The sequence below is a fragment of the Culex quinquefasciatus genome, chromosome 3 (genome assembly GCF_015732765.1).
Source record: "Culex quinquefasciatus strain JHB chromosome 3, VPISU_Cqui_1.0_pri_paternal, whole genome shotgun sequence".
Classification (NCBI taxonomy): domain Eukaryota; kingdom Metazoa; phylum Arthropoda; class Insecta; order Diptera; family Culicidae; genus Culex; species Culex quinquefasciatus.
The window spans coordinates 128073569-128099204 of NC_051863.1; the positions used below are offsets into that span (position 1 = coordinate 128073569).

The 25636-nt window shown below is 35.2% G+C and overlaps 1 protein-coding gene across 3 annotated transcripts in view; it reads right to left on the bottom strand.

The window, feature by feature from the left end:
* Nucleotides 1-25636, bottom strand: part of LOC6038835 (PAN2-PAN3 deadenylation complex subunit PAN3) — a 102620-nt gene that overhangs the window by 33413 nt on the left and 43571 nt on the right. For all 3 annotated transcript variants that reach the window (XM_038258889.1, XM_038258891.1, XM_038258890.1), the window contains exons 7-10: nucleotides 18558-18696; nucleotides 18344-18490; nucleotides 18136-18279; nucleotides 17955-18071 (exon numbers count right to left, since the gene is read on the bottom strand). In XM_038258889.1, coding sequence (XP_038114817.1) covers nucleotides 17955-18071; nucleotides 18136-18279; nucleotides 18344-18490; nucleotides 18558-18696 — 547 coding nt within the window. The remainder of the gene's footprint in view (nucleotides 1-17954; nucleotides 18072-18135; nucleotides 18280-18343; nucleotides 18491-18557; nucleotides 18697-25636) is intronic.

The window sequence follows — 25636 nt, forward strand, 5'->3', positions numbered from 1 at the left end:
TCCGAACAAAACGTAGTACTAAGTTTCTGTCAAACTTAAAATTATTTGCATGTTTTATGACAAAATGTGCATAGTACCTTAGGGGTGTAGATTAGGGTGACAAGACAAATTGCAAATTTTGGAAGATCTCAATAAGAAGTAACTGTGCCAATGTTAAGCCTATCGGAATATGATATGGGAAAAATCGCAAAAATGTATGGGGAAAAACATCGCTTCCGGATTTTAACAGCAGGTGGCGCAGGTTTTGCCCAAAAATTGTCCAAGAGTGAGATTGGAAGGAATTGTTATTCTTTACAACTGTGTCGAAGGGTACAAGAAGATCCGAGTTGATCTTGAGGAGTTATTAGCAAGGCGATGAAAAAATCGGCTTATATATAGTATACTTGTAGGTATATAAGGGGTATCAAAATCAAATTATTCGCTCTGCAGCATTGCCTTGGCGTTCTCAATTACGAGATTCCTACTCGAAACTTAGTGTTGAGGCAGCTTCTATGTACCCCTGGATTCGAACTGACGACCTCTGGATTGTTAGTCCAACTGCCTACCAGTGACTCCACCGACACAGGACCCTGGGAAACGACTCCTACACCTGGACTGAGCTAACGACCTAACCTCTAGGTTAGACCGGGGCCAACATTTACTTCCCCGTCCGACGGAAGGCATGATCAGACAAATCTCGTCTCGAAAAATAACACCGGGACCTTCTGGAATCGAACCAAGGCCGACTGGGTGAGAGGCAAACACGCTTACACCTTCACCCCCCCCCCCTTTCTTATACTTTTTAGTAAAAAAATCACCAAAAATCAGGATCAACTCGGATCTTTTTGCACTCTTGGGCAAAGTTGTAGGGAATTGAATTTCCTACAAAAATCTCGTACTTGGACAATTTTGGGCAAGACCCACACCACCTGGCAGAAAAATACTGAAACGATGCCTTTCTGCACACATTTTTGTGCTTTTTCCCATATAAACTTCAAAAATAATAAGCGACCCTTAAACCTTAAGCGATTTGGCTCAAAATTGGCCTAAGGAATCGAGTCAGAGGGTATTCCTGATGTTTTTTTTGTTGCCACCCTAGTGTAGATACTTTTTTTAACGTACTGTATGAATGATTCTAGCCGAAGTAGGACCATCATTTTTAAAGTATTTTAATTTTTTTATTATTGAAACCACTTGTCCGAACTTAAGTTCGCAAAGAAACATAACACACGCCAACCCGAATCCGTATGTAACAAGTTTCCACAGAGATATCAAATCGTTGAAGGTAACAACTTTAACCGTGGACAAGGGAGTGTAACGTGCATCTTCAATATACCAACTGATCCAGTAATTTAGCAAACCAGCATCAAACAACCTGTCGTACACTTGCACGAACTTGTTTTTAAACGGTAGCAGCTTTGAGTGCGTATACGCAGTTTCAAACATTTGAAGCGTTTCCTCAAGTTGGTAAAGTATTTTTTTACCCGTAATCGGGTCTACGTTGCCGTGGCTTACAAGAAATGTTGCAGCAAAGCTGCAACCCTTAAGATATGCACGTTTTTCCGCGAACTGCTCACTTTTGTCGTAATTTAAACGCAGTTGTTTCCCAAAAATAGGCTGAAGATAATGCATTGCGTTATGCAGCTTGGAAAGTACGAGATAATCGTTTTCGATTAGGTCTTGAATCGTTTTGAGATGCGGTTGATACTCTTTTTCGAACATTAGCTGAAACAGTTTGACCTCGTAGGCGTTGCTCAGAAGAAAAACTGTTAAAATGAGCGAAAATAGGGTGAATCGTTCAGTGCGTTTCATTTTGTTACTTGCTATAAGAGACCCGAAAAATACTTGATTGATAATACCGCGAGGAAAGGTGGCTTTAAATTTGTTTCCGATGGCCATACCCAACGCAAGTGAAACAGAAATAGCGATCCAGCAATCGATACTAAACGGTCGCATCAAATGGTTGAAAATCGATCCGATTGGCACCTCTGGTACAAGGACACATAGTCCGTTATTTTGAAAAAATAAAAATTGTTGCTCGGCAAACGGTTCAATCCATCTTAATACGTTGACGATACCTACTGCCCTGTCAATTAACGCATTCCGCAGTGTTTTTTCGTTCCACCTGTGCTCAGAAAGCTCAAAATAAAGAGAAGCATTAATAAGTTTCGCAAAAATAGTCATAACAAAATAATCCAAACCTTGCAGGGTTGGCTTTTTGAACAGGAAAGGAATGTTATCCATTAACAGTACCACTATCGGATATCCGTTTACGTTCCCAACCCGGTCCAGTCCAAACACATCCTCGATCATATCCACTTGCAACTCTTGATACACATTCGATATAAAAGCGTGATGAATCGCCGTGTAAAGTCCATCCGATTCGCCCAATGTAACGTGCACGGAATTCGTGATCGCCAACAAGTGCACGTGGCAAGAGTAGTAGTACTGGACAGTCACCTCTTCATCGCTGTCAACCTCACCGGTGGCGGTCAAAAACACAAACTTTGCAAACCGATCCCCAAAATCTCGCAATTCGTTCACCCTAGCGTTGAACTCAACATTCAGCATTCGATGGTTCAGATAAATTATATAAAACTCGCACTTTCTTACTTTTCCATGATCGGCCAATCGTCTAACCGCGAAGCGACCATCACTCGAAATTTCACCCAGGAAATCATCCAGAAATGTTCGCCACGAGTTGCTTGCACTGTCGTACAGAATGCAAATGTCCGCGTGGGATGCCGATTTTTTCGCGATTTCCGCAAGCTTTGTTCCGATGCTCAACTTTGCGGCACTGCACGACGCAATTAGAAATAAAATTTTACTCAGCAACATGCCACAACAAAAGCTCTTCAATGTTGATGGTGAAATAAATACGTGTTCTCAAAACACGGCCTTTTAAATGAAATCTCTCGAGAACGAAAAATATAAAAACTAAATAAATATGCGATTGAAATTTATGAATTGAAACAATAGAAAAGTTATCTATATTATACCCCCCAAAATCATTCCATTGCGATACGATTTCTAGAAACATAGAAAAAGGTACAGGTAGTTATGTTACACATGACCAGAATGACAAAAAACTATGCACAAAGCTCTTTTTGAAGGTTATGTCAGAAACAATGGTTACTGAGACAAGAAAAAATAATAATTCTTGCACCCCCTCTTAGATTTACTTTTACTTTTTTGTAGGCACTTTTTCATTAAATTTTAGAAAATCGGTTGGAATCAGTTTTCAAAATGCTTTAATGACGCAGGGTGGCCACCTCGGGAAAAAACCGGGAAAAACCGGGCAAAACTCGGGAATTTGACTAACAAACCGGGAAAATATTTTAAGTTTAGTTAAAATTCGACAAATTCCTCTTAAATGACTTCAACGAATATTTTTCTCTATTAGAATATTATTCTAGTTATTCTAAATGAAGAATTCAGGAAAATAATGTTTGAATTTGTGTAATAGACTCAAGCAAGGGAAAATTCTCGTATGTTTGGCAGGTTAAGCACTCGCTCCTAACTCCATCCAATTTGCTGATTTTCACTATTTAAACAACTAATTTTGCAAAACTTTTGGTAGAAACTTGCTTGCTCACTTCTTATTGAGCTATTTATCACTCGAGTTCAGTTGAAAACGCTTTTAATTAGCTTTAATTGAATGTCAAAGTTCTGACCTGCCAACATTAGAGGCACGCTGGAATTAGATGCTGTTCCAGCGGTTGTTTTTTTTCTGTTGAGTATTCCATGATATATTTCTATGACAGTGGGGAGAAACAACTACGACTACCAGCCACCGGACCCGGTTTAAAAAACATATGTTTGATAACCTGCAATTTTTCCGATCAAGTTCGCGGTGCAATAGAAAATTTACTCGGCGCTATGATTTTTGAAGTCTTATTAAAATAAGTATTGAATTTCATAAGCACAATAAACCATTTATGTTTTTTTATTATCTATTTCAATATCAACTTGAGGGTGCACAGCAGCCAAGAAAGTTGTTGTCTTTTTATTACAAAATTGTCATTCTTACGGATTTAACCCTTCAACAATATGATTGTAAAAAGAGTCAAAATCCTTTTTTTGTTTTTTTTTGTAAACTGTAACTTCAGGGAATAAATAACCGATAGTTCCCATAATTTCAAAGATACTAAAATTTGCGTACCGAAAATCGTGGTGCAAAAAGCTTAGCTTGTGTGCGCCGTTAAAAATAAGAATACAGTTCAGACCCGATTTTCCTGGGGAAAAAAATATAAATATTGAAATAAAAAGCCACAGTTTCAACATTTGCATGGAGATTGTGTTTTAAAATGCATTTTACACTAGTTCAGTTGTTTTGCAATCATCAGTTTTCAAATAATGTAAAATTTGACGAAAACTAAAATTTTAACGAAAAAAAATAATGAAAATCGAAAATTTTCAAAAGTTCAATTGATTTTTAAATCAACCCAAACATGCTAAAAATGATTCTGAACGCAGGTGAATGGATCTAAAATTGATTTCAGTTGGTTCCACTCAAATTTTCATTATAATTTTGAAGTTTATTGAAAATAACGTTTTGCCCCCTGATATTTCGGGCCAATTTTGAAGGGGGAGACAAAAACTTTAAATAAAATTCGTACCAGCCTAAACTATTTTAAAACGATTTAGAATTATGAAATCCAAGATGGCGGTCAAAATGGCTGAAATGAAATATTGAAAAAATGGCTTTTTAAATTTAATAGGCAATCAACCACTCAACAGTGACTAAAATTAAGTCGCTGAACTTGAATTTGATGTTAAAAGTAAGAAAATAAAAAAATACGAATTAATTTTTATTGTTCAAACCTTCGGATAATCGAGACGGACTGTTTACAATTTTTACTGTAAAACATTTGGTGGAATTTCAAAAATCTGTTTTCAGTAGTATTTTGTAAGATGGTTTTTGGCTTTCTCAGTTAAACAAATTATTAAGGACAAATTGCTATGAAACTTTGTGCTTGTGTTTTAAATCAGATTTGAGAACTTTTTATTATTTTAAAATGTCGGAAATATTTGGTATTTAAGATATTTTTATATAGTTGGGAATCTTTCTACAGTTAAATGCCTATCAAATTATCTTCAAATTCAGAACATTTGATAAAATATCTTTATTTTAAGATTTATTTTTAAATTATAACTTAAATTTTAAATAAATTTTTCAGATGTTTTAAAATTACAATATTTTCAGAGTTCAACTGCATAGTAGTCATTTCAATACAAACAGTCCCTTTTTCTTTTATTCAAACACAAAAAAATGAGTTTTTTTAATTCTCATCTGAAAATTCCGTAAAAAAAAATTAACTAAATTTTGACTGTTGTGTTGTTTAGAAAATCACAGCACGGCAATTGATTTTTTACCATTCTGTGTTACTCAAAAATTAAAAAAAAATACAAACATGTTTATTTTTTTTTCTTTTTTTCAATAAATTTGGCACGGCTCACACAAAGGATGTATCGAGAATTATGTTTATGTTTGCGCGATCTGCGAGTCGCGATGAGGGGTTGAAGTACAGGCTAGAGTACAGGCCAACTAAGAGGGGTTTTTTTTTGACAGTTCCATTTTTCTAGAAATCATCTCATCGGTACCTAAATCCTTGCCGATGATACTAAATCGATCAGCAAAAAATGTTTTAAGTAATTGATTGTTTAAACATACGGCACTTTTTCTTTGGAAGAATCATTCTTCTTGAATTTACTAATGCTTTTTCAAAGAAAACTGAAGAGTATTTGCATTAATGTTGTTTTCTTTTGCAAATCTTTTCTACCCATACTCATACTCAACATTGTAAATGCTATTTCCTGCTTTCCAGTAATAATTTACGTTATTCGTAAATTTAATACAAAACAATTTTTTATTGATTTTAAGTTAAGAAAAATTGCGGAGCATGTAGATGAAAAATCACAAGCGTTATGGAAATTAAGGATTTGGACTAAAAACTGTTAAAAACGGATTCTTACTTTTTGTACTCAATTTGAAAGCTTTCTTGAGAAATAAAATTATTGAACCAAATGTATGCGTTCAAAAAAGAGTTTGATACTAACGTCAGTCTATAAAAAAAAAAACATTGTAATTTGATTTAAAACTATATGGAAAAATTCCTTTTGGCCTCGGGAGAAAACCGGGAAAAACCGGGAAATTGAAAATCCAAATTCGGTGGCCACCCTGAATGAGGCTCATTTTGTTTTTTAATTATAGCTTTTTTCGATCCAAATTGCTCCTTTGTAATCAAATGTCATTCTTGAGTGCAACTGGCTCAATATTGGATAAGGTTGAGAATAACTGAATCCAATTTGAGCTGCTTGTTCCACTTTTTTTGTTTATTTTTGTTTTAATTTGTTTGTTTCCTTTGAGTTTGACTTGTTCTCCTCCAACGCCCAATGCCTGTATGTAATTTTGTGTGTAAATTTAATGTTTTTCCAAAGATTTTGACCCGAATGCTCACTGTCTCCCCTCCAGCCAGTTCCATCAAAAATGAAATCGATCCCAAGACATACCCAGCTGCCACCAGCTTCCACAGTGAAATCATATCGCTAAAAGTAACAACGTCGATGTTCAGCATCAGTGGTGGATTCAGACGCGAGAACATCCTCACCCAAAATTCCAGCAGTCCCGATTCGAAAAAACGTTGCTGAGTTTGGCGAAACTTTTGACCGTACGGATTTTGGCGCGTAAAAGTGTACGAGTCTGACCAGCTGGGGATGCTGTCCTTGAGTACGTAGAATTTGCGTTTGCCAGTTGTCGGATTGAAATTGGCACAAGATTCAGCGTACACGTAGGCCGCACTGCAACGCTGCAGTGTGACTTGCTGGGCAAGGAAATCATTTGTTTCGTTGGTTACATGGTGCTGCTTGTTTGGGAGGAAATTTTTGAACAATTCAAGTCTAAATGTGACATAGATTTCATGGTTCGTATCTACCAAATCTTGCAAAGTGCTGAGATGAGGTTCATACTCTGCTTCGAACAAAAGCTGGAAAAGCTTCGCCTCGTATGCATTGCTCAGTATAAAAAGCACAACTATCGACGAAAAAAGTGTGACGCGTTCCTTGCAGATCATTCGATAGTCAGCGATTAGTGATCCGTGGAATAGCTGGTTGAAGATACCCCGAGGAAAGATATGCGGGAATTTGTTCAATGATATGATGCACCCTAGTAGAAGAACAATCGTAATCCATAAAGCTAGGCTAAATGGACGCATCAAGTGATCAAAAATGGGTCCTATTAACTTTTCCGGGATTAAGAAACAGTAACCAGTGTTCATTGGAGAGATGATCAATTTTGTATATGGTGGACATGGGTTGTAGAAGTTAACCATGTGAATTTCTACATTGGCAAATGCATCCTTAATTCGCCTTCTCTCATATCCGATAGCTAAACCGTCTATGGCTTCAAGTTTGGCATTTATGTGCTTAGTGAATTCCATAAGAAAGACTATATCAAATCCTTTAAAAGATGATCCAACTATTTGAAGGAATGGAAAATTTTCATAAAGCAGGGCTTTGAACGGAAACCTATGTACATCCCGAAGTTTGTCCTGCCTCAAAGATTCTTCCGTTTGTGACATACTTAAGTAGCTCGCTGTCATTTTAAAATAATCACAATAGAGCAGAAGAAAGTTATTTTCATCATTCTCGTTCAATAACATCAAAATGGAGTTGGAGATACCCAGTTGAGTAACTGTTAGAAAATATAAATACTCCACTCGTTTTTGCAATTTAACATCCTTCACACTATACGTAGTAACAAACACAAACTTCCCGAATCGATACAAATTTTCCTTTGAGCGCACCAAATCGTTATACATTATACTCAAGCCATCTTCATCCAAATTACCATCCAAATAGATCAAAAACATCCTGAACTTCCGTATTGCCACTCCGGACAACCTTCCCAGACGACTCAGCACGAACCGATTTTGGCCAGTGGAAATACCTCCCATAAAGTCATCCAGAAACCTGCGCCAAGACCAGCTGTAAGTGGGACTATCGTACAGCACGCAGATGTCTACGGTTGAGGGATGATCGCGAAAAACGTTTCGCACCACGGTGGCCAGTTGCGTTCCTGGATAGGATTCACCGGCGGCGACACTGCACAAAACTACGAAAGTTACGAGCGTTTTTGGTGTCATTTCGTTGAGGATTGTAGGAAAAGTACGTGTAGAACTTGGCATTGAGGAAAATTTCAAAAGGGACACGTAGCAGGTCAAATATAATTTGGTCCCGAGGGAGTGCTATTGGTGATATCTGATAGATTAGAAAAAAAACTAAAAAATCTATAAAGATTACAATCACTGAGTTTATCAATTAATTTAAAAAAATGCTATAACGATTACAGCAAATTGTGGCAAAATGTTATCTTATTTTTGTTTCGAATAAAAAAGAAGCAAAATTTTTCGTCGAACAACGTTATACAAAAATGGGCATTCGAAAAAAGACTTATACTTAAAATGTATTCATTTTGTAATTTTTAAGGCAATCAAATCTCGGGTTAGTTTTCAAAAGGCCGTATGCGCCAGCTGTCCAAAATTGAGTTTTTGGCACGGTTGCACTCTTCTAACGCACTAACAATGATCTACTCGAGCATAATTTCCAAAAAAATAAATTTAAACAAAAATATCGAACGCATATAAAAGGTCCAATGTGCTTTTCATACGGAGAAGTCACATACGTCCTTGGTCATGCAAGGTCGTAAGTACTGAAAATTTCAAAAATGTACTTACGCTTATTTAATATTCAATTTGACTAAAATTAGGTCGCAGAATTCGATTTGTTAAAAGTAAGGAAATTAAGAAATACAAAAAATAATGTTTTGTTCGTGATTCGATTATTCGAAGTCCCATACAAACCTTCGGATAATCGAAATTTTGGATAATCGAGGCTTCGGATAACCGAGTTTGGACTGTATCTCAAAATATTTCAGTAAACTTTTTACTGTCCAAACTTAAATTATTTTTTCCTGTTAAAGAGTTTATTTTGGCAACTAGTGTTCAACCAACAAAACTGATTCTCTGTTTTATGTTTTTCCGACAGATAAATGTACCAGTTGATCCTCAACAAGTATTTAAATCAACCAAAAAAAATCAGGGTGACGACTCAAATCTCATTTTCATATTCCAGACTTTTCCAGAAATGCGATTAAAAGGCATTTTTATGTAAAGAATGATTTCTAACACAAAATTCTTTATGAAGTAAAATCATTATTTACCATTAAAAAAATCTAGTTTAATTTAATAAAATCAAACTATTGACAATTTACTTACAAAAAATGAAACTTATCACAAAATCCTTTAAAAAAATAATTAAAAAATGGAAGCACTCTTTATTTTAATTCCGAGTAGAAACAAAACAATTAGTCTTCAGAAGATAAGTATGGGACTTCGGATAATCAAATCATGAACATTTTTTCCTATTTTTTATTTTCTTATTGATGTTTAACATCAAATTCGTGTTCTGCAACCCAGTTTTAGTCAAATTTGAATAGTTGATTGCCTGTAAACATGAAAAATGCATTTTTTTTTTAATATTTCATCATCGTTATTTTGGTCGCCATCTTGGATTCAAAAGTTATAAATCACTTCAAAGTTGTTTGAGGATCATACTAAAGATCAACGAAAAAAAATTTTTTTTCGTGATTCGATTATCCGAAGTTTTGACTATCCGAAGTCAAATTTTGTCAAGGTCTTTGGATAATCGAGTCTAGAATGTAAATGAATTTAAAATTGTTGTCTATATTTAATTTAATTTTATTTGAAATATTAGAACGCTTAATAAATGGTAACTGTTATTATTTTTTCGAACAATTTAGAAAAAAAATCTCGAAATTGGTTAAAAATGTCTTTGCCAAGTTACATTTAAAATTTTGTAAATTTTGATGCCGTCATCAGGGGTGACATTGGATCTGAAGGGTTAGATTGGGTCATACAATTGGCTCACTCCACAGATGCAATGTCACTCCCGATGACGGTATATAACTTTTGAATCAATTTTGATTTATCTACTTGTCAAAGATCCTTAGTGCAGTGCCTGTGGGGACGCGCTGTCCTGTTTTTTCGTGTTATTTCCATCTCTTTTGTGTCGTTGTTTGTGTGCATGGGGTGATTGGTTCCTACTTTTCATCTGTGGTCCACGGAGCAATGTTTGGGGGTTCTGGTCAATAACGAAGTAGCAGCTACGGGTAGACACCAATGCTATGCTAATTTTGATTTATCTGCCTGTCAGAATTAACTGTTTTCATTTTTTTTTCATTCAGAATGAACAACGATTGGATTTAAGCAATATTTAAGTTTTCCATTAACTGAAATTTGGCGGATTTTGGCGAATTCCCGACTTTCCCGACTAGAATGGCCACCCTGTAAAATGCTTTATAAAACAATACATTTATGCCTCAACCGATCTGTGGTCCCACGTGGATCAACGATGCCAGATTTTTTATGACAGATCTGTATTTTCTCAAAAATAAATCTGTATTTTATCTGTATCATGTCGAGTTCGAAACCATAGAAGAAATTTTTATATTTTTAACAGTAGATTTAAGCATTTTGATCATATTAAAGCATAATCACTAAATTGTTGTAAAGTAGAATCATTTTTTTAAAATTTGTATGTACAGATTTTTGTGATTTTTGGAATAGTAAAATCTGTTAAATACAGATTTATCTGTATATCTAGCATGGCTTCCCCGGCTTCATAATTTGTAAAATAAATCAAACGTTTATGTTTGTTTTAAAATACATGACTACGAAATAATCATAATAGTTCACAATCGATTTTACAAGAAATTCAACAAAATCTTCAATATTATTCAAGCGATAAAAGACCTGTCTAGGTTAAAGTCACGTTAATAAAATAAACGACAACATTAATATTAATCAGTTTTGCAACTGCTAAGACAGAGACAAAGGCTTGAAATAAAAATTGTAATGACCTTAGATATTTTGAAAAATATTATTGCAAACAAGTACCATGGCTTGTAGTTCAAATTTTCATATTTTTATTTTTTTGTCAACAACCAACTCTCCCCTCAACTTTGGTCGGAGTAGGGAGAAAACTTGTTGGACCACCTTAATGGACTTAATGGACAGTTTTCACTTTTGAAGTGTTTCGTGAGAAATTCTATCTTAGAATTATTGAAAATAGTGATAACAAGTTTTGAACTGAACACCTTTAGTCCAGCAATTTCAATTTTGAATCGTAGTGAAAACATTTTCTAGCGAGAGTGTACACAATTTTTTGTAAATTTAAAGAATCGAATGCCATATGATTTATTAAGTTTTTTTTTCATCGATTTGACATGGAAATCGTCCTTTTTTGTAATTGAGTAACATTTGAAAGGTTATGTTTATTTTTTTTTTTTTTTTGGACCGAATTCTTATCTCATAATGGTTTCAGCAACAAATTGATGTCATCTGACTAATAAACAAAAACGAGTTTGTGCATAATGTTATACTCTGATATACTCAAGGGAAAGTACGCGTACATAAAGTTCTAGAAGTATTGAACTGCAACAAACTGTTACACCCAGAACTGGGCATCGGCATACGAGTGAATAAAGAGCACGATTCGGTAGTAAAATGGTACTGTGTGCGGACTGAGAGGATAAATCCCGAAATTACCGAGAGTACGTTACTCATGGGTTCATCTACAAAAAAGTTCATCTATCAAAACAAGGTACCGGTACCGAGACTCGAACCTAAGACCTTCGGCATATTGAACCCTGCCTTTGCCGTATGGGCCACCACGGTTTGGTGACTAAGTGGCGGTCATGTGTTCATATAAGCCACTCAATAGGATGAACTGTTCCAATGAACGAATGAACACGCGAGAGGACTATACTCTCGCACAAAAGCACTTTCCTCACGTTTCTTTTCGTGAGGACTATCCCCTCGTTCTTTAACTTTGGGTGTACAATTGATAGCGATAAAAAATGTCAAGCAATTTTAAACACATATCACTAGATATTAACCCGACTTGTAGAATCCAATACTATCTTAATTCTACACTCAGGGGAAAAGCGAAATTAATATAAAAATAAAACCAATTTCGCAGAAAATGTCCATTCAATTTCAAAACACGGTGACATCACTTCGTAGAAATGTTATTCGCACTGCTTGTGGCACTTCCTGCGAGTTCGAGTGCACATTCGAGTTCTGCCGGTGTTAATCTCGCGACAAGTGTGAAAGCTCTGTTCCCAAAAGTTGACCCACTCGTTGACGTGCCAATCTGCGTGCTCGGGGACAATCCCAGCCCGTCCTGGAACGCGCTGCTGGATGACTTTCTCGGAGAACTCTTCACCGAAGAACGTTTCATGGTTGGTCGAATTACGAAGCTGTCTGATGCGAGAGTCGCTAAATTCAAGGTGTATTTGATTTTTTTGTCGGAATTGCTTGACAGCGATAGTTTTGGAGGATTTGTTCATGATCTTCTTCTGAGCAAATATTGGAACCGATATGGTAAATTTATATTTGTGAGTACTTTGGAAAGAGATGATGCTGAACAGCATCATTTGGTCCAGTACTTGTATCGTGCCACGGTTAAATTTTTAGGGATTGTGAATTCTATTCATATGTCTTTGAATGAAGAAAATGCGCAATTTATGGTGTACGCCTATGATTACTTTAATCGTCGCGGGAGGTTACTGGAGGAATCAGAAAAGGTTGAAAATGTATTATCTCGTGACAAATTCAAAGATGTGAATGGATATGCATTCCTAGGAGGAATGTACGTTAATTTACCATATTGTTACATAAACGGGTCAAAAATAGATGGATCAGATCAGCAATTGATGGCAATCTTTGCAGAGCAAATTAATGGATCGTTCTACACGAAAATTGACTTATCACACGAGAGAGAGTTCTTAAGCAACGAGTTCATAAACAAAAGACTCAGTATTTTAAATGTATATAAACAAGTTCCTTACTACACTGAAGTAAGCGTTGCCACGTCTTTCAACGGATTTTGCGTGATGATCCCAGAAAAGATTATCGGAACAATCTACAGTCATTTGATGCGACCATTCCATAAATCAGTTTGGGTTGCCCTTGGAGGCATATTTGTGGCATGTGTCGCAGTTGGTTATAAATTTCGGAAAGCATTTCCTCGAGGCATCATCAATCAGCTGTTCCATGGAGCACTGATTACTGACTACGAAATGGGAAAAGTTGAACGATCTACAATGTTCTCACTCACAGTTTTGTTGTTTTTAATTACTAGTGCATATGAGGCAAAACTTTTCCAGCTTTTATTTGATGACGAGTACGAACCCCACATCCGAACGGTGCAAGAGCTAAACCACACAAATTATGACATATATGTAGGAATGCCGGAATTCAAACAATATCTAAAAAATCATATTTCAAATCGATTACTTTCAGCTAGTAACAGATCACAGGATTTTTATTACAACACTGTGCAATTTAGACCGTGTTCTTTTACTAACGCTTACGTTGCATCCAACTGGAACATGAATCCAGCCACGGGTAAAAAACGTTTCTACGTAATGGCGGAAAATTTCATCCATATGAATACACTGTTTACTCATTCGAGACTAGAACCTTTTTCGAGAAAATTTTCACTCATACATCGAATGTTGATAGAGGCAGGGATCATGGACCATTTGGCAGATAAGATATACACCACGGCTTTCATCAAAAGTTACAATATACTCACATATGAAGATCTAATTTCTTTGTGGAAGCTTCTAGCTATTGGTTATGGACTGGCTATTGTAACGTTCTTATTGGAAGCATTTTGGAAAACGATTAGTTGCTGTACCATCAAAACCTTCAATAACGTTAGCTCTTGTTATCAATCAATGGCTAAAACCATCACTTCTAAAACTTTCTTTTTCCCCTCTAGAATACATGGGAAAAAAGTGTGAATTCACTCGTCTGATCCAAACTTAATATTAGGTGAAATTGTCTGAAGCATCACCCTTTTACAGAAAAGTTTGTTGGTCTTAGTTATTTAAACAATTTTGAAAATTCTTTCGTTTTTTATGCACTCAACTCACAGTTGATAAAACTGTTATGTTGTAATGTTTTTTATGACTTTTAACTTTGTTTGGTCCTATACCATTTTTACACGATTTTATGTGATGTTTTCTTCGACCATTTGACAATAAAAGACGAGATTTTATTGCTGCAAGATATTTGGTACTTTGATTCTTCCTAATACAGTTCAAATGGACGAAACATGCGCGTAAACAAGCAACTTATCACACCCACACTTAATGTAAACATCACTGGCGTGTAGGCCAGATCCTTACGCGAGTTTTGGCATATACAATAATTAAGTTTTAAACAACTTGGAGCTCGGTACAAGTCTTTTTTTAAGAAAAAAAAACTCTAGGTCTGATTGGAGTAACTCTCTACGAAATCGGCCGATTTCGCACATTTTTAGTTATTTGTATTTTTTTATTTGGCTCAAACTATGACCAAAGAAGCTATTTTGTGTGATTGGTTCACCCATACAAGTCTCCATACAACTTTGGCTGGTGTCCATACAAAAATGGACGTAAATATTGAAACAGCTGTTATTTATGAGTGAATTTTTTGATCAATTTGGTGTCTTGGGCAAAATTGGAGTTATTGTTGAGGACTATTGAGAAAAAATAGGTACACGGAGTTTTTTTTTGCCGATTTTTTTATTATTAGGGGAAATATACCCATTTTAATCACTCTAAGCCGTTCGACCAATTCTCATCACTTTTGCCGTTTTCCGCTATTTAATCAACATTTTCAGATGTATCAACAATGGAGAGTTGCTTGCACACTTTTATTTGAGCTATTTATTACTTTGGAACAGTCATAAACACTTTAGAGCAATTCCAGCCCAAAACAGGAATTTTTTAGGTACTTTGTTTTTCGACCCTCTCCGATTTCAATGAAACTTTGTAGACATGTTATCCTAGGCATATATAAGCCATTTTTGTGTATATGGAGCCAGTAACACTCGATAATGACATTTGAGAAGGGCGTAAGTGTTTTAAATATTTTTGTATTTTGTAATTTAAATATTGCTGTATCTCGAAACCGTTGCATCGTATCAAACAGTGGTCAAAGACAAACTTGTAGGAAATTTGACGGGCTTTCCGAAAAAAAATACACTGAAAGAAAAAAACACTCCACTTTTATGAGATTTTTGATTTTTAAGTTTAAAAGATAAATTTGAAGGTGAGCCCACAATTTTTTTTCGCTCAATTTTTTTTGTGAAAATAGCCTAAGATGTTACAAAAAGACTCACGAAAAATGCAGAATGGAGCAACTCACCTAAAAAAATACAAAAATCATCTTAGGCTTTTTTCACAAAAAAATTGAGCGAAAAAAAAATCGTTGGCTCACCTTCAAATTTAACTTTTAAACTTAAAAATCAAAAAATCTCATAATAGTGGAGTGTTTTTTTCTTTCAGTGTATTTTTTTCGGAAAGTCCGTCAAATTTCCTACAAGTTTGTCTTTTACCACTTTTTGATACGACGCAACGGCTTCGAGATACAGCAATATTTAAATTACGAAATACAAAAATATTGAAAACACGTACGCCCTTCTCAAATGTCATTATTGAGTGTTACTGGCTCCATATACACAAAATGGCTTATATATGCCTAGGATAACATGTCTACAACCGATTCCCTATCTGACATGGAATTGCTCTTTATGAAAGCTGTAATTCATGATCAAAGTGCTGATAGGCCGATAATAGAAATAGGCTGAAAAGGGTAAAGTTCCCCTATTTTTTTACAAAAACTCAATTCCCCGAAATACAAAATGATCTTTTTGAATCAAGACTAACATTTCAAAAAGGCGTAGTATTAAATGTTTGGCTCTTTTAAAGTGTTGGTCTTGATTTAAAAAAATCAAAATATTGTTTTCGAAAAGATCGGAAAATTTTACGATTTTTTCATGTTTAAACATTGAAAATCGGACCATTAGTTGCTGAGGTATCGACATTAGAAAATGGTGAGACAATATCTCAGCAACTAGAGGTCCAATCTTCAATGTTTCTTAAACAATTGCATAGAAAATTTTCTGAACTTTTCCAAAAAAATATTTTTAGAAATGCCATGAGCCACGTAGCCCAGTGGTAACGCTTCCGCCTTGTAAGCGGAAATCGGGGTTCAAATCCCGGCTCGGACCAACACAACTGGTGATCTTTTCCCTTTTGGAATCGATCGCTTAGTAAAGGGAGGCGATCTATAGAATGTTAACATTAACCTTAACATATTAACATTAAGTTGAGAATAAAATTGCCACTGAATCCGCTTTGTCATTGTACCATACTCTTCTCAATGTTCCTCATATCAATACCTACAACTTTGCCGAAGACACCAAATTTGATCAGAAAATTCACTCAAAAGTTACAGCTGTTTAAATGTTTACGTACCATTTTAGAATGGACAGCTGTCAAAATTTTATGGAGATTTGGGTGAACCAATGACACAAAATAGCTAAAAATGTTCGAAATTGGCCGATTTCGTAGAGAGTTGAGAGCGACAACTTAAAATAGTCGCTTAACACATGTTATCTCCGATTTCGTTTTGAATACATTTTTTTGCGCGCAAAATTGCAACCCTTTGATGAAGGATAGCCAGACATTGGTCTGATGTCGTTCATAGGGAATGTTTTGAGAAGTGATTGGATAGTCCAATGTTTTGCTACTGTAGGTTCATGATTTCATGAACCATGATTTTGGAAGTGGCGCTATCTAGGCGGATGCTGCACACCCTAGCTTTTTTCAACGTATTTTGGTTTGAATTTTTACACGCGTTTTTCAATGCTGTTTGTTCAATGGTGTACATCTGTTCTCTGTGATACCTGACACTTGTCAATCATTAAAATCGGTAGAATGAACTTGTTGTTTATTAGGGTGGGTACGTTTTTCAAAAAGTTCTCGGATCAAGTTTTAGTATGGTTCCCCTTGTAGGGCATGCCCATAGGGACTTTCATGCCAAATATCAGCTCATTTGGTTGTAAACTGGCTGCGCGCATCAGGGTTAAAGTTTACATGGAAATTACTATGGGTAATTGGAACTTTTTGTTCAAACGCTCCTATAGGTCTGGGAAAATCACGCGCCAACTTCTGGTATGGTCAGGCCTATGGGGAATGGTCTGGAGAACACTTTTCCCGAAGAAAGCATATGGATTCGTTGTCCCTAGACCTGGCGTATCGGCAAACAATTCGATGTCTCCGGAATCAACGGTTTTCCCTCAAAAAGCATTAAATTTTCCTTAGCATGCTATGAAAGCTTCATGAACACCGCGACGCCATATGTCAGGTAGCTACCACGTGGGTGAGAAATAGCTGGAATATTTAATTGCAAACCTTCTTTTAACTAGAAAATGGTCATTTCGAGTAATCCTGATATTATTTAGTCGAATTCAGAATCTTTGCATAGCAAATTTGTAATTTTTTTTGCAAATATTTCAACCACGTGGTAGCTGCCTGACGTATGGCGTCGAGGTGTTCATCAAGCTTTCATAGCATGCTAAGGAAAATGTGATGCTTTTTCAGGGAAAACCGTTGATTCCGGAGATATTGGATTGTTTGCCGATGCGCCAGGTCTAGGGACAACGAATCCATATGCTCTCTTCGGGAAAAGTGTTCTCCAGACCATTCCCCATAGGCCTGACCATACCAGAAGTTGGCGCGTGATTTTCCCAGACCTATAGGAGCGTTTGAACAAAAAGTTCCAATTTCCCATAGTAATTTCCATGTAAACTTTAACCCTGATGCGCGCAGCCAGTTTACAACCAAAATTTGGATACTCCAGTTATGTGCATCTTATTTTAGGTAAAACTCCAAGATTCTTTTATGATTATGTTTGAACTTCAAGGATTTTTGTTTTCAAAAACAAAAGTAGAAATTCAGATAAATATCATTTATTTTAAATAAATTAAAAAATGATTTCTAAAAACTCATGGGTAATTTTTTACTCAAAACAAAATTAAAAAAAAGTCCTACTCACAATTATCACCGAAGGTTTTCGTGGTGAAAACTTCTCGCAGTTGTACTACGTTGGTGTGTTGCAACTTTTTCCACATGTCGACGACCTGCATGCATTTGGTCGACTGAAGACGGAAACCTAAAAAGAACCCAAGAAAAAAAAGCTAGCTTTAAAAATTCGGCGAGATGCGCGAGGAACATACCATGTAGACGTCTGAGGCAGTACTTCACGCCCGTTAGATTGTGTGTTGCTTTGTAAGTGGACGACGGTAGTGGTAGCTTGGGATGGACTGGCAAAGATTCTAACAGACATAACGAATGATAGTTTTCCACTTCTAGAGGTAAATCTGCGAGATAGAAAATAAAAGGTCACGTGGCGATTCCAGCGCGGGGGAAAAAGTAATTCATCACCTTGACACTCGGTTTCAATACTATTGACTATTTCGTTCCTAGATAAAATATCGTTTCTCAGTTCGTCCTGTACGAAGTACGCCATCGATACTTGTGCCTTCGGTTGCATGTTGATAACGTGCGACGCAGGTCCCGGGTAGACATGTCCTGAAAAATTGGGAAAAATTTAATCAACCATCAATTTCAGTTTGTGAAATTAGAGCGTGCAACTCACCTGGATGAGAATAACTTAGATTAATTTGTGAGCTTGCTACATGGACAAATGTATTATCAGTCGTGTTAACTGTACTACTCGGTGTTAATTGATGATTTGCTGCGGTCGGATAGAAATACGTCGTGCCGCCGACATTCTCCTAGTTTGGGAGGGATTGAGATGGCAAATATTAGAAGCGTAAAAATACTGATACCTCTACAACTCTAGATTACTTTTTCAAAACAACCAATGCGCCATGGGTTTCCTATGTACATAGGACCTTTAGACAAAGTAGGCGAGAATTATAATAAATTTAAAAAAATCGGATTATTCCTCAGAAGCCATTGAATGGAATAATTAATAAAATTCTATAATTTTGTGTATTACTCAAACCCGGATGGTTTGACACCAACTGTTGTCAAACGAACGGGGTCACTTTTTAGTTTGACACCCCTTTTACAGGGAGTTCACACACACTACCAAACGTTTGTTTTGATAGTGTGCATGAGCGCAGTGTAAAAAGTGACAGTTCATCACTTTTTAGTTCGACTTTGTCAAACCAACGGGGTACAAACTAAAAATTGTCAAACGAAAAAGTGACCAACCACGGGGGGTTGAGTGTATTTAACATGTTTAGAGAATTATCAGAGAAGAGTATTTCTCTCAAGAATGAGCATTTAATTAAAAAATAAATGTTTGCATTTTTTCATTTGGAGGTATTAGACTAAGGTGCCGGCCAAAATAGCGACAATTAAACGTTGAAAAAATGATAATTTTGTTACAAACAATAAATAACATTTTACTGAAATGGGGTCGCAGTACTCGAATTTTACAATAAAGGTGCGAAAATGAAAAATACGAAAATAATGTCGTTGATTTAATAATCCAGAGTTTCTATGAAATTGTGGAATAATCGAACTTCGCCTAATCGAAACTGTGGATAATCATGTTTGAACTGTACTTGTATCATTTTACAGTACCAACGTATAAATACTAAGAATTTCAATGTAAAATATTATGGAAGGCTCACTTCGCCCCGTTCTAATCATATTTGACCTATATGCGTACATACAATTATAACATTTATTTTTTGTTCATGTAAAATTCATGATATTTTTTTATCATTTTGGTAAAAAATAGGCTGAATTAAAACGATTTGCAAAATTATACCAACTATGGACGATTTTATTCATTCAAATATCATCTAAAAGTATGGAGTATGTTCTCAAACTATTCAAATTCAATAGTTGTTATCGATAATTTTGCACTGTTTTCAAGTCAAAGCCAACCAAAACCTTCCTTCTGCCTTTTTTGGAAAATTATGTATTTGAAAAAAAAAAAACCAAAAAAAAATCAGGAAAGCATGGATAATTTTTTTTTCTGGTACAAATTTTATTTAAAGTTTTTGTCAGCCCCCACCCCTGCGTTACGAATCATTTTAAGCTTGTTTGGGTTGATTTAAAAACCTTTTGTATTTTCGAAAATTGTCGATGTTTATTATCGCAATATTTTTTTTGCTTAAATGTTTGTTTTCATAAAATCTTACTTTTTTTGAAAACTAATGATTGCAAAACAAACAAGTGAAAAATGCATTTTAAACAAACTTTTTGCATTGAAATGTAGAGACTATGGCTTGATATTTTTTATTATTTTTTTTTTAATTTTTTTTTGCCTCCCCTTGACCACGGCCAGATCTGAGGGACAAAAACTTCGACAAATATTTGCATCGTCATAAAGAAATTTATTTTACAAATTAAATAAAAACACAAACTGTTTGACTGAATTCTGCTGCTTTTCAAAAAAATATAACTCTTTTCAAAATTGCTTAAGGGGTTACATACATGTAGAAAATTTTAAAATTTTATATAACAGAAAATTTATTAAATCAACTTCATCATTTCAATCATCTTTTCAATCACCCCTGAAAGTTTCATGAAGATATTTTATGATTAAAGTAAGTTACAGTCGATTTAGGCTGAAAATTTTGCCATGCGCAAAGCGAACTGTCAAACTTTGCGAGCGTTTTTCTCTGAACACCTAGTTGATATCTAGAGATGAGATAGACCAAATTGGCTGAAATTTAAGGTGAAGACTCTCAAGACATATCCCGTGTGCATGACGAAGCTCGATTTTTAAATTTTGCATTTTTTTAAAATACAACAATCTAAAACTTTCGATTTTTTATATGAAAAAAAAATAAAACTCTTTTTACCTTTCAAAAAAAAACCTTTTTGAAAATCGACCCCCGTCATGCACACAGGACCGGCTTAACGAGTCTTCACCAAAATTTTGAGCCGATTTGGTCAAGGCAGTGTTAAGATATCGTGGTACCCGTTTTTTGAAAATTCCAACATCATATAGCTGTATCTCGGCAATGATACAACCAAATGTCTTCAATTTTTTTTTATAATAGTTGAAAATGTATATTTTAATGTCCTGAAAACAGATTTTAAAAAGTTTGAGTTTGTGCTCAAACCAACTTCTGACATTTTTGACGATTTACATGTATGTAACCTCTTAAATATTGCCATTTAGACCGTTGCAAATATTTATACCAGATTTTAAATCTTTATCTTTCAATCCAGTTCACGGAGTACCTAACATTATGGGCACCGTTTGCAAGATAGGGGAACAGCATCTAATTCCAGCGTGCCTCTAATGTTGGCAGGTCAGAACTTTGACATTTAATTAAAGCTAATTAAAAGCGTTTTCAACTGAAATCAAGTGATAAATAGCTCAATGATAAGTGAGCAAGCAAGTTACTATCAAAAGTTTTGCAAAATAGTTGTTTAAATAGTAAAAATCATCAAATTGGATGGAGTTAGGAGCGAGTGCTTAACCTGCCAAACATACGAGAGTTTCCCCTATAGCCACCGTAAATTTGATTTCAGCGAAATTTTGCAGTTTTTGAAATAGTGACCACTTCTGAAAATATTTTATTGAGAAGTTCAGAATATTGCTATGAAATTACAATTTTTCAGTAAGTATATCATGAAAACGAGGCCGTTTTAAAAAATCTGTGAAGTACTTTTCGATTGTAAATTCAATGTTACCTAAAAAATTATACCAAAAAATAGTATGCATGAAATTTAGTTTTTTTTTTTCAAAAATAACTATTGTTCAAAGTTCATAACACGACGGCAACATTTTTGACCATGCTTCTATATGGCTCAAAAGTTGCGGGTTTTTGTACCCTTAAACATATGAAAAATCTCGAAAAAAAAGTACCAATTTAAGGAAATTTAGTTTTTGCGAAAAAAATGAATAAAAAATTCCGGTTTTTTTCCGCGTACCTATTTTTTAACAGTCCTTAACAATACTTGCATGACAGAATTGTTCAGATTTTTTTTCTTTAAATTTTCAAGATTTTCGAATAAATACGTACCCTTTTTGTATGGACAGCTGCTAAAATTGTATAGAGACTTGTATGGTTGAACCAATGCACAGTGGGGCCAAACCCGCTGCTAATCCCATGAAATTGATTACGAGAAAGGCCGCAGGTTTTTAGATCCCAAAAATAGTGATCTTTATGTAAAAAAACCTGATAAATCGAATGGCGATGACCCCATCCACCGGAGACCACGGGAACAGGTCCATTTTGCCCCTTTTTCCCCTAAAAATCAATTTTCTTATACTATTTGATCTGTACATAAAAAGGCCGCAGGTTTTTTGACCTCCAAAATAGTGTTCTATACGTCAAAAAACCTGATGAATCGAATGGTGATGACCCCATCCACCGGAGACCACGGGAACAGGTCCATTTTGCCCCTTTTCCCCTAAAAATCAATTTTCTTATACAATTTGATCTGTACAGAAAAAAGGCCGTTTTTTTACCTCAAAATAGTGTTCTATACGTAAAAAGCCTGATGAATCGAATGGTGATGACCCCATCCACCGGAGACCACGGGAACAGGTCCATTTTGCCCCTTTTTCCCCTAAAAATCAATTTTCTTATACTATTTGATCTGTACATAAAAAGGCCGCAGGTTTTTTGACCTCAAAAATAGTGTTCTATACGTAAAAAAGCCTGATGAATCGAATGGTAATGACCCCATCCACCGGAGACCACGGGAATAGGTCCATTTTGCCCCTTTTTCCCCTAAAAATCAATTTTCTTATACTATTTGATCTGTACAGAAAAAGGCCGCAGGTTTTTTGACCTCCAAAATAGTGTTCTATACGTAAAAAAACCTGATGAATCGAATGGTGATGACACCATCCACCGGAGACCACGGGAACAGGTCCATTTTGCCCCTTTTCCCCTAAAAATCAATTTTCTTATACAATTTGATCTGTACAGAAAAAGGCCGCAGGTTTTTTTACCTCAAAAATAGTGTTCTATACGTAAAAAAGCCTGATGAATCGAATGGTGATGACCCCATCCACCGGAGACCACGGGAACAGGTCCATTTTGCCCCTTTTTCCCCTAAAAATCAATTTTCTTATACTAATTGATCTGTACATAAAAAGGCCGCAGGTTTTTTGACCTCCAAAATAGTGTTCTATACGTAAAAAAGCCTGATGAATCGAATGGTGATGACCCCATCCACCGGAGACCACGGGAACAGGTCCATTTTGCCCCTTTTCCCCTAAAAATCAATTTTCTTATACTATTTGATCTGTACAGAAAAAGGCCGCAGGTTTTTTTACCTCAAAAATAGTGTTCTATACGTAAAAAAGCCTTATAAATCGAATAATATTTGTACCAGCCTAAAATAAATTTAAGAATTTAAGAATTTAAGAATTTAAGAATTTAAGAATTTAAGAATTTAAGAATTTAAGAATTTAAGAATTTAAGAATTTAAGAATTTAAGAATTTAAGAATTTAAGAATTTAAGAATTTAAGAATTTAAGAATTTAAGAATTTAAGAATTTAAGAATTTAAGAATTTAAGAATTTAAGAATTTAAGAATTTAAGAATTTAAAATTTAAGAATTTAAGAATTTAAGAATTTAAGAATTTAAGAATTTAAGAATTTAAGAATTTAAGAATTTAAGAATTTAAGAATTTAAGAATTTAAGAATTTAAGAATTTAAGAATTTAAGAATTTAAGTTTTCTGTACAGATCAAATAGTATAAGAAAATTGATTTTTAGGGGAAAAGGGGCAAAACGGACCTGTTCCCGTGGTCTCCGGTGGATGGGGTCATCACCATTCGATTCATCAGGCTTTTTTACGTATAGAAAACTATTTTTGAGGTCAAAAAACCTGCGGCCTTTTTCTGTACAGATCAAATAGTATAAGAAAATTGATTTTTAGGGAAAAGGGGCAAAATGGACCTGTTCCGTGGTCTCCGGTGGATGGGGTCATCATTCGGTTCATCAGGCTTTTTACGTATAGAAAACTATTTTTGAGGTCAAAAACCTGCGGCCTTTTCCTGTACAGATCAAATAGTATAAGAAAATTGATTTTAGGAAAAGGGGCAAATGGACCTGTTCCCGTGGTCTGGTGGATCATCACCATTCGATTCATCAGGCTTTTTACGTATTGAACACTATTTTTGAGGTAAAAACTTGCGGCCTTTTTCTGTACAGATCAAATAGTATAAGAAAATTGATTTTAGGGAGAAGGGGCAAAATGGACCTGTTCCCGTGGTCTCCGGTGGATGGGGTCATCACCATTCGATTCATCAGGCTTTTTTACGTATAGAAAACTATTTTTGAGGTCAAAAAACCTGCGGCCTTTTTCAGTACAGATCAAATAGTATAAGAAAATTGATTTTTAGGGGAAAAGGGGCAAAATGGACCTGTTCACGTGGTCTCCGGTGGATGGGGTCATCGCCATTCGATTCATCAGGGTTTTTTACATAAAGATCACTTTTTTTGGGATCTAAAAACCTGCGGCCTTTCTCGTAATCAATTTCATGGGATTAGCAGCGGGTTTGGCCCCACTGTGCAATGACATAAAATGGCTTTGTTGGTCATAGGGAAGGCCCCCACAAAGTTTAATCCATATAAAAAATACAAAAAATAAATATGGTCGAAATTGATCGATTTCGTAGAGAATTGCTCCCCGTTTTATGGGAATTCTAGAAATAGGGCTGTATGAAGTTTGAAAGGTCATTAGAAGGTTGCTTTTTCCAGTACTACTTTTAAATTTTTTTATTGTGGTTGAGTTTCACAAAAACTATCCATGAGTTATTTAACCCTCTTACGCCCAGAGCTGTTTGCTTATCGTAAAAATAGTAAATGGCTTAATTTTGGTACAATAATGCAGGAAATACTTTACTTTGACACACAAACATTGAATTGCGGCAAAAAGTAGAATTTGAAGTGGTGCACCAGAGCACCATCAGGAAGATGAGCAACTTTTTTTTAAACCTCAAAATCTCGTTTTCTTCAAATCTATTCGTTCATTTGATTGAAAACGCTTCGAAATGTGTTAAAAACTACTTATTCTTTGCTGTAAGACCATATTTCTGAAGTATTAACTACAAATTCTAAAATCTCTGCATTTTCAGGTTTCTTTGATTGGCTCATTCAAACCCCACAAACAACCATTTTCATGAAAAATGAGGAAAATAATAAAAATATCGTTCTAATAACAATGTTTTGTCTTGTTTATGAAAAGTCAAAACGTTTATAAACTATTGTTTAGATAAAAATAAGCTTTTTCTGTAATTTAGAAAAAAGTGCTCCCGAATATTTAGTTGCTCATATGCCTAGGTGGTGCTCTGGTGCACCAAATGAAAAAGGTTGAAAAACACTTAAAACCGGTCCAAACTCACAATGTTATTCACAGGGGTTCTTGTCCAAGGCTCAAATGATAGCAAAACATTTTTTCTTTCATAAAATTTTGTGTTTGGTAATTTTTACGGGCTTTCGAAAACAGGTCTTATTTATTTCCCTAAAATTGGCCCATTTTTGTTTACATTTCACACTGTAACTTTGCTTGTGCTTAACCAAATTTGATGAAATTTGGGAAGATGTTAGTATATATTCTACATGAACACCTGCAACTTAAAGCACCATGAAAAGTTGTGTCAGTTCCGAGATATTTGAGTTCAAAGTTTTGGTGCTCTGGAGTAACCATGGGCGGGAGAGGGTTAAAAAAGTTGTCTTTTTTGCTTGTAAATATTAAAAGGTGTTAAACTCAAATTAA